This window comes from Anolis sagrei, chromosome 3, assembly GCF_037176765.1.
Source record: "Anolis sagrei isolate rAnoSag1 chromosome 3, rAnoSag1.mat, whole genome shotgun sequence".
Lineage (NCBI taxonomy): Eukaryota > Metazoa > Chordata > Lepidosauria > Squamata > Dactyloidae > Anolis > Anolis sagrei.
The window spans coordinates 194,986,994-195,003,765 of NC_090023.1; the positions used below are offsets into that span (position 1 = coordinate 194,986,994).

At 38.5% G+C, this 16,772-nt stretch overlaps 1 protein-coding gene across 3 annotated transcripts in view; it reads right to left on the minus strand.

Moving 5' to 3' along the window:
- Positions 1-16,772, minus strand: part of PTPRE (protein tyrosine phosphatase receptor type E) — a 173,794-nt gene that overhangs the window by 56,939 nt on the left and 100,083 nt on the right. For all 3 annotated transcript variants that reach the window (XM_060768627.2, XM_060768625.2, XM_060768628.2), the window contains one exon: positions 11,250-11,356. In XM_060768627.2, the coding sequence (XP_060624610.2) occupies positions 11,250-11,356 (107 nt within the window). The remainder of the gene's footprint in view (positions 1-11,249; positions 11,357-16,772) is intronic.

Consider the following 16,772-nt stretch of genomic DNA (forward strand, 5'->3'; position numbering starts at 1 on the left):
GGAGGGCACAATCAAAGCACTCCCAATAGACAGCCTCTGTGGGAAAGCCTCATGAGAAGGAGACTCCGCCACACTCCCAGGCTTCTTATGCCACTCTCCATGAAGTTCTTCTTAATCTTTGCAGTCAAATCTCTTTCCCTGCCATTTGAAACAATTGCTCCCTTTTGTCCTGGTCTCTAGTGGAACAGAAAATCAGTTTTCCTCCTCCTCCTCAATGGGACACCCTTTTAAATCTTGAAACATGGTTCTACTGTTCCCTCTCTACCTTCTCTTCTCCCAGCTAAACATCCCCCAGGAGGAAAAGGGAAGGAAAAAGAGAAGGGAGGGAGGAAGAGAAGGAAGGATGGATGGATGGATGGATGGAAGGGTTGAAGGGAATGGTGGGAGGGAGGAGAAAGAGGGAGAGAGGGAAGGAGGGAGGAAAGAGAAAAGTGAGGAAGGATAGAATGGTAAGAGAGAGGAGGGCCTGAGAAAAGAGCCAAAGGGGCTGCATCCAGCCCCTGGGCCTGGGTTTGCCCATACCTGATCTAGTCTGTATTAAGGTAAAGTCCATTCACCTGTGTTCAGTTCTTATTGTGACATTTCTTAGAATACTAATGATGCCAAATTAAATGTTAAGGAAGTAACAACTTTGCTAAGGCCCCTTCTACAGTGCTATATAATCCAGTTTATATCAGATAATCCATATTATCTGCTTGGAACTGGATTATATGAGTCTACCCTGCTATACAATCCAGTTCAAAGCAGATAATATGGATTTCATATGGAGCCTAAGAAGAACAATACATTATATTTTCTATAGTGATATATAAGTCAACTGACATTTCTCCATACATCTGGCCCCCAGGCCTGGATTTGCCCATTCCTGGTCTACCAGGTGGTTCCTAAAGTGGGTATTTCAAATTCTGTATGCTTTACAGGATTATCAATGTTGTTATACATCCCTTAAAACAAAACCTCATCAAATAATCCAAATGTTATTCACATGATATATTGACAGTGAGACTCTGAAAGTAATCATTTGATATCTCCCTCAGATAAGGAGAGGGAGAATGAAATGTGTGCCTTGAAAACTGATGCTTAATCTTAGCTTCTTTAGTTATTACTTTAAAATGTATTGTTGGAATCCTAGATTCCTAGAAAGCCTTAGTGAAGAAAATAATCACTTTCTCAAAATAGCACAGACTTTTCAATACAATTTCCTTTCCCATTTCTAAACAGCATATATTTACTGAATTACATAAGCAAGGAAGAACAAAAAGGAGCCAGTCTTAACAACAGCAAACTAGTAAGTCACCACTGAAGGCAACTCCTTCCTTCCTAGTCAAACTGAAAAGTACTTCGTTTTCATCAATAGAATCCACTGTTGTGATAACAACTTTGCCTTTGTTGTGGTTGTTCTTTGAAGCATGCCATGTGTGTTAACTAAAGGTGCATCATTATTCAAGCAGTAGGGGGTGTTGTCTTCACTTGAAGTTATCACAGAATCTTTGTAGGTTCAAAATATTTGTCTTCTTGTTTTTGGCTACAAAATTAGATTCTACAACAAAAACTTGTTGTGTATGCTCAGAAGAATGCTCAAATTAAGATATCCTCCCAGTCCTGCTATGATCTCCTCGAAGACACTAAAGCTGTAAAAAGACATTAGCATCACCAACAATGCTAGCTATAGATTTTTTTTATCAAATTCAACCGAAGGCACACTGATGAGGGAGTCTAGGAACTGGATGAACATTGATCAAAACTGTTTGATAAGAAAGTTAGAAGTCTCCTATGTTCTCTTTACATTTTAAACTTTCACTACAAAACACGTATAAACATATTGGGAAATTCTACTGTTGATAAACTTCCTATCAAACACACAAAGGCTTTATGTAACAGTCCTACATGCATAAATCGTTTTCAACCACTGCAATACAACTCCAGAGAACTATAAATCCCAGCAACTACAACTCCAAAATGACAAAATCAATCCCCCTCCAACCCTACCAGTATTAAAATTTGGCCATATTGGGTATTTGTGCCAAATTTGGTCCAGTGAATGAAAATACTTCCTGCACGTCAGATATTTACTTTGCGATTCATAACAGTAGCAAAATTACAGTTATGAAGTCACAACAAAAATTATTTTATGGTTGGGGGTCATCACAACATGAGGAACTGTATTAAGGGGTTGCAGCATTAGGAAGGTTGAGAACCACTGTTTTAAGGGCTTGAGAAGCTGTTGCAATTAGAATTCTTCACCCGACTAAACTGAAGTGAAAAAAGCTAAGACAAGTCATAATTTAAATAATGAGATCCGGTCAATTCTTGCTATAATTGTTCTGCTTTTCAAGATGTCAAAACTTCCTTTTATGGAGTACATGATTAAATGACTAGGCTTTTGTTCTACCATCTTCCTAATTTAATATGTTGCGTAAGAACTGAAACAAAGAGGAACACAAGAAACTATTTTTTTGGATTTTAAAAATAAAATAATCCCTTTCTTTCATAAGACTATATAGGAGTAACAATACCTCTGCTATTTTGAAAATGTAGAGTGGGCACAGTCCGCATCACTAACAAGACAAAATGTAAACCAAAGCATATATAAGTGCTTATGAATATACCCACCTACTTTCACAAACTGACCACTCCATACTTGCAGTAGATGAATTACGCCCACTGTGTCAAAGACTATGCCAGAGGAATGTGCAAGTATTCCAGCTTAGCGGAGTGCCTTTCAAATACCTCTTAATGTCCATTCCTATCATCTTGAGATTGAAAACTTGTGGCCTTCCAAACACTGCTGAACTACAATGCTGGTTATCCCTTCCAATTAAATATGCTAGCAAGAGTTGATAAGAATTGTACACCAACCTCTGGAAGGTCACAACTTGCTCATCACATAAAAAAGAGAGCACACCAAATGAGGCAAATCAAAGGAGAGAAATGCCCAGAGATAGGTGGTTAACTTATAAACAATTACTAAAAATCAATAATCAAGATGTAAGACTAAAAACATTGGAAGAAATTCAAACAATAGAACCAAAAATCACCTGGTTTCATTATTGGCAAATTAACGAAAACTACAAGGAAGACAAAAGAAAAGGGTTTGAGACAAACAAAACTTTTTGGGACAAAATTATAAAGACAGATACTAAATTGATAAAAATATTTTACCGTCAACTGCTAAGGTGGGCAACTGAGGAAGAGCAAGTAAAAGAGGTGATGATAAGATGGGCAAAGGCAGTGGGCCATACAATTAGTATGGCAAAATGGGAGGAAATTTGAACAAAGAAAGTAAAATATGCATACGCGGCAGAGATGAAAGAAAACTGGTTGAAGATGTTTCGCATGTGGTACCTAATGCCAGAAAAGTTAGTCAAATACAGTAAGGGAAGGATCAATAAGAAGTGTTGGAAATGTGGGAAAATACTGGTACTTTCATGCACATGTGGTGGGAATATAAAGTTATGAAAAAGTTTTGTTATGAAATATATAAAAAGGTGAAAGAAATTCTACAATTAAAATTTGAATGTTAACCCAAATATTTTTTTTTTTTTTTTGGGAATCACAGACTTTCAAATAGACAGAAATAGTGACAAGATCTTCTATCTAGCGGCAAGAATAAGCATAGCCCGTTTTTGGAAGGCAAAAGAAACAGCAACAATAGATAAATGGATTGAGAGAGCCATGGATATCATTAATATAGATCTGTTGACTCAAAACCCTGCTCAAAATAGATCAACATCAAACAGAACGAATTGGGATAACTTTATTAATTTCTTAAAATAAGAAAAATTACAAATGTTTATAAAAGTTGAATAAAGATGTCATATGTAAAGGGAAATATACAATAGGAAAAATGTGTTGTGTAAAGGAACAAATAGTAGCACATTAAGCAGTCTGGGTAATTCTTTATCATTTCCTATGAACTTACATTAAGCAACAAAGACCTCACCTCATCACATTATAGTGTCTATCCACTTTAAATCCAGTTACTGCCCCCTGCAGAATTCTAGGGTTTGTAGTTTAGGTAGGGACCTTCAAACTCCTCCACCAGAGAGGTCCTGGGCCTCACTAGACTACAAGCTAGGGTTTGTAGTTTAGGTAGGGACCTTCAGACTTCTCCACCAGAGAGGTCCTGGGCCTCACTAAACTACAAGCTCCAGAATTCTGCAAGAGGCAGCAACTGGATTTAAAGTGGATAGGCACTATAATGTGATGAGGTGAGGTCTTTGTTGCTTAATGTAAGTTCATAGGAAATGATAAAGAATTACCCAGACTGCTTAATGTGCTACTATTTGTTCCTTTACACAACACCCTGTTTCAAACTTAGATCCTTCAGATGTTCTGGAGTTCAACTCCCAAAAGCTTCAGGCAGCCTAGCCAATGATCAGGAAAACCAAAGTCCAAACTTCTGGAGGACCAAAAATGAGAAATGTTGGTGCAAGCCACAAGATTAAGTTTTATAATAATATGAAATGATGCGTCTTCTTCAACATGATTTCTGATTCTGAAAAAGACTATAGATAACTAATGTCCAGTTTCTTATTTAGTACACCCTCATATCTAGACAACTATCCTTTGTGACATGGAATAATATTATGGTATCTCAGTGCTTTATTTTGACACAGCTGAGCCCATCCCTCGTGAGTGCACAGGGTGGGGAAATAATTAGACTCCAGCTAGGCAAGAGAATAAAGTCTTTCATCCCCAAAGCAACACTGATAAGGATCTTTTAACCAACATTAGCAAGGTGAGGAAATAATTTTGTTGAACAGAATAGAAGAAAACACACCTCCCAAAACTCATTGCATAAAAACAAACAAACACCTCACCTCACCCATTCTGATCAGCAAAACTTAGAGGGAACTTTGGAATAGGGGGACACAAAAACTGCATTATAAATCCGAATGCCTAAACCTGAACAGACACACACGCTGTAATCAATGGAGGAAAGTGTATATATTAGAAACTGAATTAAAATGCATAGAATTTTCCACATCTCCCTTTCCTCATATCAAAGTCTTGCAAACTAATATGAAACAAGGATGTGAAGAAAATAAAACAAGAAGGACCTCATTACACTTACCAATGTAAGTGTCCTAGGATGCTTGCCAGCCAGTTAAGGGATGAATGGGCACACAGCCTATCACACAATGTCCCTTAACTTCTGGCAGAGGCCCCACCCCTAACTGGTGTGGAAGCATCCTAGGACGCTTCCTTGTCAACATGGGAAGGTTCCCATGTTGTGCTAGCTTCTGCCCCATTTGGGCGATGCTTCCCTCATGTGATAGGGGAATTGGCACCGACCAGGGCCCTAGTGTCACCTTGCATACCTGCCGTTTCGCCATGCTTGCTGTCAAAACAGGGCGTGTGATAAGGTCCTAAGACATTGTAGGGGAATTGTAGGAATGAAATTGAAAATAAGAGGTTTTTAATACATAGCTATGCACTAGTTACTTTTATAGAATGTTTAGCTCATGTGGTCTCTTTCTAACTGTATGATTTTATGATTCCTTGGTTCAAGGTGATATTCATGAAAACTAGTAAGTACCTAATAAGAATTTTCTTGCTAAGATAATCCAGTTAATGTTTTAACATTCATATACTGAGGGGAGGGGGAGGGGTTACAGACAAACCAAAGCCTTCCCAACTTTCCATCATAGTACCTAACAAGTGAATCGTTTACAATGATTACGTCTTATTTTCACTTTGGAAAATAAATTAGGATTTTAACAACCAAGAACATTACTGCTCCATCTCTTATGCCCTTCCAGGAGAAACTCCACAGGGTTTTGGACATACCAGTGTATTCTAACCCAGAGCTCTCTGTGCTTCCACAGAGACATTTAATCAAATTCAGAATGTAGATCAAAGACGTCTCATTTGCCCTGGAGTGCCAACAGGCACCAGGGGAACCAGCTGAAAGCTCCCATGGAGTTCACAAATCTCCAACCATCCAAATTTATCCAAACTCAAGAGTAATGATTTCTTAGCTCTTTGTTGAAATGTGCTGGTTGAAAACAGTGTCTGTTTGCAGGAGAGCCAGACAATACAAAGCAATTTAGCATTTAGAACACTTGTTAGGACATAGTTAAAGCTTCCCTTTCCTTGTCAGCAGAGTTGTTTGTTTACCTTCCTTACAAGCAGTTTATCTGGGTTTTGTCTGTGACTCCTGAAGCTTTAACTATGTCCTAATAAGTGTTCTAAATGCATCTATCTATTTGCAGCACTACACTGTTTATACGGTGATCAAATTTTATGGCATGATCTATCATTTTCAAGGAGATTTCCGACATGGATGCATATTGGGTGTCACATAGTCGCATAAAAAAGTTCCCTGCTCTCCTGATACTTTGTTTTATCTATTGAAAAATGAAAGATCAAACAGCTGTAGTTCAGGTTAATAGTCACAGCAGTGTTAAATTGAAACTTTGATCTGGATAGATGTAAAAGTCAGGCCTCTCAGGTCAACTCAATCATTGTGTACTAAAAACCATTAAAGCTCTTCTTCAGCCCATAATCACATTACTATGAATTACAGTGAACTCTAGCATTCTTCTATTTGTCCTTTCCAAGCCTGCTTTCATGTCAAATTTAATAAAATTAATACATCTATTAGTCAGGAGAAATCTTCTCTGCTTCAGATTTTCTCTTATATATGAGGGGAGTGTCATATTGCAGAGACATGGGCATCAACCAGAATTTTTCAAAATGCTCAAGTAACAGTTACAAACTGTATCTTAAACGTTAATGATTTGTTTGGTGAAATATCTGCTGCAACAGAAATCACTGCTTATGCACATTGATCATTTTGCCAAATGTGAAATCAGGCAGATGCAACATTATGAGTAGGAGGCTTTGGCTAAGTCACGCTCTCAGAGAATGGCAGCAAATTCCCTCTGAACAAATCTTGCAAAAACATAACACATTATAGTTTTACATTGGGTCTCACCATAAATCAGAAATGACTTGAGAACTCACAATAACAACAAAGGAGACCAATCTAAAAATGTGTTCGTGTTTATATTTTCTGATCTCCAAAGAAAAATGATTTTCATAAAGGTTGAAAACCACTGATTTAGACCAAGGTACTTACTATGCTGACATGAATGCTTATAGTCTAATTACAATTACAGGGCCTCATGTTCCCCACTTCTGGTTTGCACAAAAGTTTTCTTGAGTTCTACCTAGAAAAGTGATTAAATATGGGATCTTTTGCATATAAAACATGTGCTCTACAATTAAGCTATGGCCCCCTCACCTACTGGTATAAGCCAGTGATTTAGAAGCTCAGATCCCAGACTGGATGAAGCCCTAAAGAGAGAGAGGGGGTGCAATAAAAACTTGAAAAGAAGTCTTATGTGGTAGATAATAGGAAATTACTTACTCAAGAAATGAATTGGCATTTTGAATAAGGTAGACAAGCTTATTAAATACACATGAGATCAGAAAGTAATCAGTTTCAAGTCAACTGCTACAGTTTTATGTTTTGAATTAATATGCAATTAAATTAAAAGCTTAAAAGCTATTAGGGGGTCTTGCGGCAGCAATAAAAGCAGCTCGATCCTTGCTTTTCTAGTCTGCAGAGTTACCAAATGGCAGCACTTAATGATAGGTACTGAAGAGTCAAAGCTTCTTATCACAAATCCTAAAGCCTCTTAAAGCCGTGCACATAACTCTGCAAATACTGTTAAAAGGATAAGGGAAACAATGGTTGAATAGAACCCCTTTTAAATTTAAAGAAGTTCTGTTGTAGTAGTAGCAGCAGCAGCACATTAGTATACTATTAACTATGTAACTAATAAAATAATTAAGCAAAGCAGAGTCAAATGCTTGATTAAAGAGACGTGTCTTTATTTGCTGATGGACTACTGGATGGCCCACAAGGTCTCTTCCAACTCAAGGATTCTATGATTCTGTAAGAGGCAGATGACCTAATTTCTTGGGACAGAGAGTTCCACTTAGATCAGTGGTTCTCAACCAGTGGGTCCTCAGGAGTTTTGGCCTACAACTCCCAGCTAGTTTACCAGCTGTTAGAATTTTGTGGGAGTTGAAGGCCAAAACATCTGGGGACCCACAGGTAGAGAACCATTGACTTACAGGATATCACCAAGAAACTGGGTTGTGGCGCAAGTGGAGTGAGTTGTGGCACAGCTGGTTGGGAGTCAGCTGCATTGAAATCACTACTGAATGAGAGGTCATGAGTTCAAAGCCAGCCCAGAGTGAGCTTCCAGCCATTTGTCTAGCTTTGCAGCCTGAAAGACAGCTGCATCTGTCAAGTAGAAAATGTAGGTACCGCTTATGCGGGGAGGCTAATTTAACTAATTTACGACAACATAAAACTCTCCAGCAGCATGCAAAAGAATGAAGAAGCACCTCATTGTTGTCCCAAGTGGATGGTGAAGCGACAGCTCCCCCGGTGGCTGGAATTCAAAAAGCATACCCTCATGAAGCTGGAAAGTTAAATAGCCTCTGTGTGTCTGTCTATATATGTTGTGTGTCTTTGGCCTTGAATGTTTGTCGTGTATATGTCCATTGTGATCCGCCGGGGTTAGAAGGGCGGAATATAAATGCTGCAAATAAATAAATAAATAAGAAACTCCTTCTTGTACTCAGATTAAACTCAGATTAAGTTTCTTAGTTGCCATGTTGAAACACTGATTTTGGACTAACTGTGGCTAGCAGGAGGCAAAAACATTATAAAAGAAATTTCGGATGCATGGAGTGGTGAGATGGTCCCCAACAGTGTTTGTTAGGATGTTTAAAGTGGCAGGAGAGCCCATAATGGATAACAAGCATGAGCATTTTCTCAGCAGGCCTAATTACACCAAATTGGTAGCTGTGACAAATGTATTAAAAATGGCCACGGAAAACAAGAAGAGAGGGAGAAAACATAAACAGATGCTGCAACTAACAATGGTTGATTTCTGAGCTTCTCTTTTTGTTTGTTGAATTGCTGTGCTGTCAAGAGATCCAGGAGGTCTGTGTTGCTCTTATTGCTCATCCAAAACAAGTTAGACACAAGGGAAATTGAAAGGAAGTCAACATGCCGATGACAACTGTTGCTAGGGGAACAGAGAAAGCTGTCTGAAAGTCAGAAATTAGTAAGAAGAAAAGTCTCAGAAAGGACCCAGAAAAAGATGAACACCACATTCAAAGCAATTGTCCATAGGGAAGGAGCTATTTATGCACATTACTTAATGTTGATACTCATATACAAGTCGACCTCACGTAAAAAGTTTTGAGGCCAAAGTTATTGATTTTGGTATGAACTATAGATAAGTCGAAGGCCATTCCACAAGCAGAGGCTATCACCACAATTTCTCCACCCAGACATTCAAAAAGGACAGAAGAAACATCATGGCTGAGGGGAGAGAGCAGTCTGATCCTTCTTTTAGTTTCTCCCAGTCTGGACTAATCTCTTGCCTTTTGCCACTCTGCTCAAAGAAAGGGATGGTTCCTTTTTTTTATAAGAGTCAATGTACAGTAGTCACATTAACTAAACTGTCTAGACTTAAACATGTGTTTCAGGCCCGTAGCCAGGATTTCGTTTTTTTTTTGGGGGGGGGGCTGAATTTTTTTCGGGGGGGGGGGGGGTTTCGGGGGGGCTGAGTTTTGGGGGGGGCTGAGTCTGAGTGAAAGAGGGTCTAGCCTAGCAACCCTTTTGTATCATTACCCCAATACCCTCATGCATATGGGATATATTGAGTATGGTTATCAGATCATGATATGAATAAACATAGTTTAAATAATGCACCAGTAAGACCTTTTCGCGAACCACCATGAGAATTTCGGGGCGCCCCCCCGGGGCGGCCCCCCCCCCCCAGCTATATGCCTGATGTGTTTATTATCATTATTATATTTTCACTCCACTTTTATCTATTGACAGAGACACAAAGAGGGTATATACTGTATTCTTGTTACTGGATCAGCAGTGAAGGGGAGCTTTCTTTTCACAACAAATGGATGAGCAGAATTATCGAAATGGAAAAGGCCACAATTCCATGGATTAGAGTTGTACAGACTTGGACTCAACACAAGTCTGGGCCAAGCATTGGTCCCCCCCCCCCCCCCAAAGTTGGGATGCTTGCCCTGCCATCATGACTCACAAAGCTCTCTCCCTAATAACATGCTATTTTCCCGAGATGTGTAGCATACTGACACAACTGCATGCCAGTGACAATCCTAATGTGTTAATGCAGTGGTTCTCAACCTGTGGGTCCCCAGATGTTTTGGCCTTCAACACCCAAAAATCCTAACAGCTGGTAAACTGGGTGGGATTTCTGGAAGTTGTAGACCAAAAACACCTGGGGACCCACTGGTTGAGAACCACTGTGTTAATGCAATGCAGCATAGTGTCAATTTACTTTCATGTTGACAGGTGACAACACACAGTCCCAGTCCCTGCATGATTATGATGCCTTGGCCGTGGAAAGTTGCACTACTGGCGGGGCATAAATTCTTGAGCATGACTTAATTACATATATTTATTTATTTACTACATTTATATGCCACCCTTCTCACCCTGAAGGGGACTCAGAGTGGTTTACAAGTTATAATTGTTTCTGATTTGTGTGCTATGTTCTTTGCACTTTACTCTGATCTTGATCTTATACAATAAAGACGTAAGGAGTCATTCAATAAGTGTTGCTATGGCCAGGCTGCCTGGCTGTTGAAGTACTAGTGAGGCCATAGAGGAGCCCAACCCAGGAGTTGTAAGGAAGAAGGGCCAAAGAGGTGTTGCTATGGCCCTGCACAGGTGTTGCTATGAGGTAAGTTCTGGGACCCTGGCTTTTCCTATCAGTAGCCCCTGATGGTTTCATAACAGGAAGGCAGCTGACCGGGAAGGGGTATCACATGAGATCATGTATTAGGGACCATTCACCAAAGGTGACAGTACTGCTAGGATGTCAGTTTCCACTTCCATGCAAAGTCCAAAGAAGCCACTGAAAATACAGTAGTTCATACTCAGCCTGATGAGGGTTAAACCCTCATGCTGGCAGGACTGAAGTCTGACACGTTGGAGGTTTGAATCCGGGGAGAGTGCGGATAAGCTACCTCTGTCAGCTCCAGCTCCCCATGCAGGACATGAGAGAAGCCTCCCACAAGGATGGCAAAACATCAAAACATCCAGACGTCCCTTGGGCAACGTCCTTGCAGAAAGCCAGTTCTCTTACACCAGAATCGACTTGAAGTTTCTCAAGTCACTCCTGACATGGAACAAAAAGCCTGACCCCAAAAACATAGTGTTGCCTTACTTGTTGTTGTATCATTAAATGATGTAGTTCCATTCTCAAGTAATGCTTCAATATGTAGAAAACTAATGGAAATCAGCATGATCGAACTGGAATATTCCATCGTGTACCTGTCAAACAAACACAAAAGATAAAAAATATAAAACATTTAAGTACTCAAAAAGAAATGTTAAACAGAAAAGTAGACATTTGGTATTTCTACAACATTGCCTGCTATTTGCTTACTATTATTTTTCTGCATCAAAAACTTTTCACATACACAATCACTGAAGTACTGATTCAAATTTTATTCTATGCCGTAAGGTTCCACAAGCCATATGAGGTTGGATAATAAAGATGTCAGAACATTTTCTACCCACATACATATTACTTGGAGAGTTTGCAAACATTATATAGAAGCTACAACAAAAGGCATGCCTCCCCTTTCTTGTTTTAAAAACGTATATAATGCAAGGATTCTCACTGCTGTCCTCCTCAAATATATTGGGAGTTCAGCATTTTGTTATAAGAGAAAAGCATACAAATTCTTGCATTGCATATTGTATGGGAAGGAAGAATAAAGGAAATGCAAATCACTCACACTTCCTCTGTTAAAGCTTTTTCATAATGCCCCAAATTTGGCAGTAATCACAGGCTTTTCTTGACACCACAATAAGGAACACTTAATGAGTGTAAACGTGAATATCATATGCGGATAGTAGGAAAAAAAATCTTGGGTCCAGTGATAATTTTGTATCAGTGTGCTAGTATTTTAGCACTTAGTTACTTCTATCTGAAAGTAACAAAATTAAGAAGCAACTTTTGAAGGCCATGAATTGTTAAGAAAGAACAAGCAATGCAATTCATCAACAGATTACATCATTGGCCTTTCCTTATACAAACACCATCCACCAAAACATACTTTTGTTAGTCTAGCCAGACTGTTTTCATTCAGTAATCACTGATAATCTCAGTAATTACAGGATAAACGATAAACCTAGTTGATCTTCTTTTAGGCACACTGTTATGAAGTCAGTAAACACCTGAATTCTGCTCTGCAAATTCAACTACGCTTCATCACACTAGAGAAAAAATCCACTTAAAATCTGGTTTCTCTCTCCTGCAGAATTCTGGGGTTTGTAGTTTAGGGAGGAGCCTTTAACAGCCTCACTAAACTACAAAACCCAGAATTCTTCAGGAGGCAGAAACTAGATTTTAAGTGTTTTTTCCTAGTGTGAAATTTGTTCAGAGATTCATGTGTTGGTGATTTAAAAGTTCACCAAAGAACAGTTATAGTAGATTATAGCATAAGGACACCATTAATACAAGGACTATGATTACTTCATTGTACAAGCTGAGTACAACTTATCCTTATACAGAAATCCAAAATCTGTAATTTTCCAGAATCATCCACATGGGTGATTGAGATAGTGATGTCTTTGCTTTCTGACAATTTTAACATAGACATTTTGTTTCATGTGCAAAATTATTAAAAACATAATTTATGTACTGCCAAGAAATGTCTCTCCATTCAGATGTCACTAGATAAACCATGGCTTAATGTTTCAGCTGAACAAAGTGAATGCTCTCCACCTCCAGATGGCACAAGATACAACTGCAAAATTTGAATAAAGGAACAGACAAGCTAATGTAAACTTAGACTTAGTTTACATAAACAAGTTTACCAAAATCGACCTCCTGTGTTTGTTCTACAGTAGCCAACACCCACGCTATACTAAGAGACAGCAGAAATTTGAAATCATGTAATGGCTAGTGATAGTATAAGGAATAATGGTTGCCTGCCAGATAAAAACACTATATTTAGAATTTTACTGTGTACTTGAAAAAGATATATGTCCCAGTACTCATACAAATGTTTCATGGGAGAGAATTAATCAGGAAGAAGAAATTAATACAGTCCTTCAATAATTGTAAAATGGGTTCATTCATAGTAAATATATTTCTATTTACACAGGTTGCTCACATATCATTGTACAGCAGATGGTGCTATGCTTGTACTATATAACAGACTGAAGTCAAAATCCATTAAATGCATTTCCTGCTTTTACTGAAACACTTGTGAAATACATAGAAATATATAGAAAATAGAGAATGGTATCAACACTATACAAAATGTGTCAAAGAAAGAAATATAGGGAAAAGTGAATGGGGATAAATCAAACGTTTTATATAGGCAAGTGAAATAATGCAAGAATAATTAAACTTATAAATGTGCATCTGAGAGCCCTTCCAGACAGGCCCTATATTCCAGGATCGGATCCAAGGTTTCTGTTTATCCCAGATTATCTGACAGTGCGGACTCAGGGCCCTTCCATACCGCCATATAACCCAGATTATCAAAGCAGAAAATCCCACAATATCTGTTTTGAACTGGGTTATCCGAGTCCAAACTGGGTCCTGGGATATAGGACCTGTCTAGAAGGACCCTGAACGCACAGTGTAATACACTAAGTACACTACACTACTGTAATACACTAAGGTCCCTTCCACACAGCTGAATAAAATCCAAACTATTGTCGAAGGCTTTCATGGCCAGAATCACTGGGTTGTTATAGGTTTTTTCGGGGTATATGGCCATGTTCTAGAGGCATTCTCTCCTGACATTTCGCCTGCATCTATGGCAAGCATCCTCAAAGGTAGTGAGGTCTGTTGGAACTAGGAAAAGGGGTTTATATATCTGTGGAATGACCAGGGTGGGACAAAGGACTCTTGTCTGCTGGAGCTAGGTGTGAATGTTTCAAATGACCACCTTGATTAGCATTTGATGGCCTGGCTCTTGTTGGGTGTGGCTTGTTAGTGCCGCTCAACAAAAGATTGCCCCAGGCACTAACAATAAAATAAATAATAATAAATAATAAAAATTACTTAACAAAAAAAATTCACACCAACCTAGTGATTCTGGCCATGAAAGTGTTCGACAACATATTTAGATATTGTCCAAAGCAGTAATTCTACTGACTATGAAGCGCATAAATGCAATTTAACACACACATACCTACATGAAATATCTGAAAAGTTGCGATCTGTTACATTTTAAGCAAAATGTTTGCAGGAAATGTAATCTAATGGCAGCAGCAAGATGCAGCTGCAATAATTAAGCACAATGTGATATAATTAGACTCGGTTTATCAAAGAGGAAATTTACAACAAGAATAAAATTGGGGAGGGGGAGAGAACTAGAAGCTGCACAGATTTTTAACTATCACAGTGCACCCTAACTGCAATTTATAGGTTCATGCTGAAGAATGGAGGTTGGCTAAAACATAATGTCGCTCTATTATAGCGATCAGTGATTTGTTTTTGTAATTGCATGTACATGAAGCGGTACAATGGAAAAGAATGGAGATAATCAGGAAGTAGTGGAATCATAAAAATTTTCCTTAGTTTGCAGTTCAGAAAAAAAAATCCACCACAGATTGAAATGGCACCATCACTAACAGTTTGGAGCAATGGAAGTTGCTGAACTACAGCCTGTTTAATATATATAGCCATGGGCAGAACCCTGTGTCTCTTTTATGTACAAGGAGTGTGTTTTTACCTAGAGCTTCTAAGAACTAAGGCTATAAATTATATTCAGTTCAAAGTCTGCATAAATACATTGAGTTGCCTAGAGAACACACTGAGACTGTCCCCAGGAGTATTGAATCAATAATTTTCTCTCCGGATGCTTCCTAAATAAATTCACAGAATCATAGAAACGTAGAGTTGAGGGAGACTACAAGGTACACAAAGTATTATGCTATTATGTTATTATAGTATAATGCCTCTAGACCATGGCCATATAGCCCGAAAAAACCTACAACAACCCAGTGATTCCGGCCATGAAAGCCTTCGACAATATTATGTTATTGTTGTTGCAAGTTCAAATATAATGTCATATGACAGGTTTATTACTTATAAACACAATATAGAGGAAAAACTTCTCTATGTCATGGATAAATGTCCTGTCAGGTTTTACAATGTATTGTAATGTAATATAGCTGAGTCATGCACTGCTAATGGGCTTCTATTGGAAATGCTGAGTCATGCATTAACTGCATATAGGGAATCATTTGGGGAATGTGTTCTGGCCTAGTCCAGGTGATTGTGAATGATGTAATCCTGGGTCTGGGTTAAGTTAATGAATTGGGAACCAATCAGAGATTGCTATGTGTAATTGTATAGAATTGTATATAAGGAAGTCATGTACAGTGTATATTTCTCCTTCTGCTGTGATGTTGTTCGTCGAAGGCTATATGTAATTAAAAGAACCTGTCTGCTAAGACAAGATATAATTGTATGCTGTGGTAAGTTTGTAATATCATCTAGACTGGGGGAAAGACAATGGTAAAACTGACAATGGCCGGGCATGTGCTCAAGTGTCTGTAAAAGGTTCCAGAGTGACTGCAGGCTGTGGGAGCAGTTGACTGAAAATACTGTGCAGAAGAAGCTACTGGAAAGCGCTGAAGTTGTGCAACTGATCTGCTGCTGAATTGTGAAGTTAATCTCAATATTTATTTAGGTAAACATAATAGTCAAATCTGTCTGATGATTTAAAGAGTCACTTGTAGATGTTTTGAAGGACTATTTGTGGCATCCAAGGTTGTGTCAGAGAAGAGTTCTACATGGTGACCAGGTTACCACAAGGTATCCTGAGTTTAGTTCCTTGTTTCAGTGTTGGTGATGAAAATATAGTAGATACAGCAATTAGAAAGACACAACCAATAATCAGGAGTGAGTTATTAAAGGGACAACCCCCCCCCCCCAGAAAAACCGAATTGTTTGGCCTCTAACTAACATCACATACCTCCACCATACAAAAAATCATATCTAAACACTGGCATTTAGTACAGGACATTCCCGGTTGTCAAACAAACTCGTCATAGCCCACAAGAGATCCGGAAATTTGCAGGACATCATGATTCTATATTGTGTTTATAAGTTATAAACATCATATTTGAAGTTTCAACAATAACATAATACTTTGTGTATCTTAGTAATAGATATCTGTGATCTATATATTGGAGACTACACAATATATGGAGACTACTACTCCTTGTTGTGCAGGAGTCAAAGTACCAACACATTCAAAATCACAAAACCTAAAAAATGGTACATAATAATAATAATAATAATAATAATAATAATATTTATTATTTATTTATTTGCTTTATTTCTATACCGCATTTTTCAGCCCAAACAGGCGACTCAATGCGGTTTACATGGTACAAATTATCAAACAATGTCAGTGCAATTAAAACGCAACAAATGCCACAAACAGGATCAACCACATCAATCCACAACAATTAACAAATCAAAACAAGGCAAGTCAACAAAACAAAACATAACGTCTCAGTGAAATCAGATCCGTTCTCATAATCCTTGTGCCATTCCTATGTTCCATTTACCGTCTTCCTTTGATTGGTTGCACTGCTTAACCAAATGCTTGTTCATAAAGCCAGGTCTTAACCTTTCTCCGAAACGCCAGCAACGAAGGTGCCTGTCTGATGTCTGCCGGTAAGGCATTCCATAGCCAAGGGGCCACCA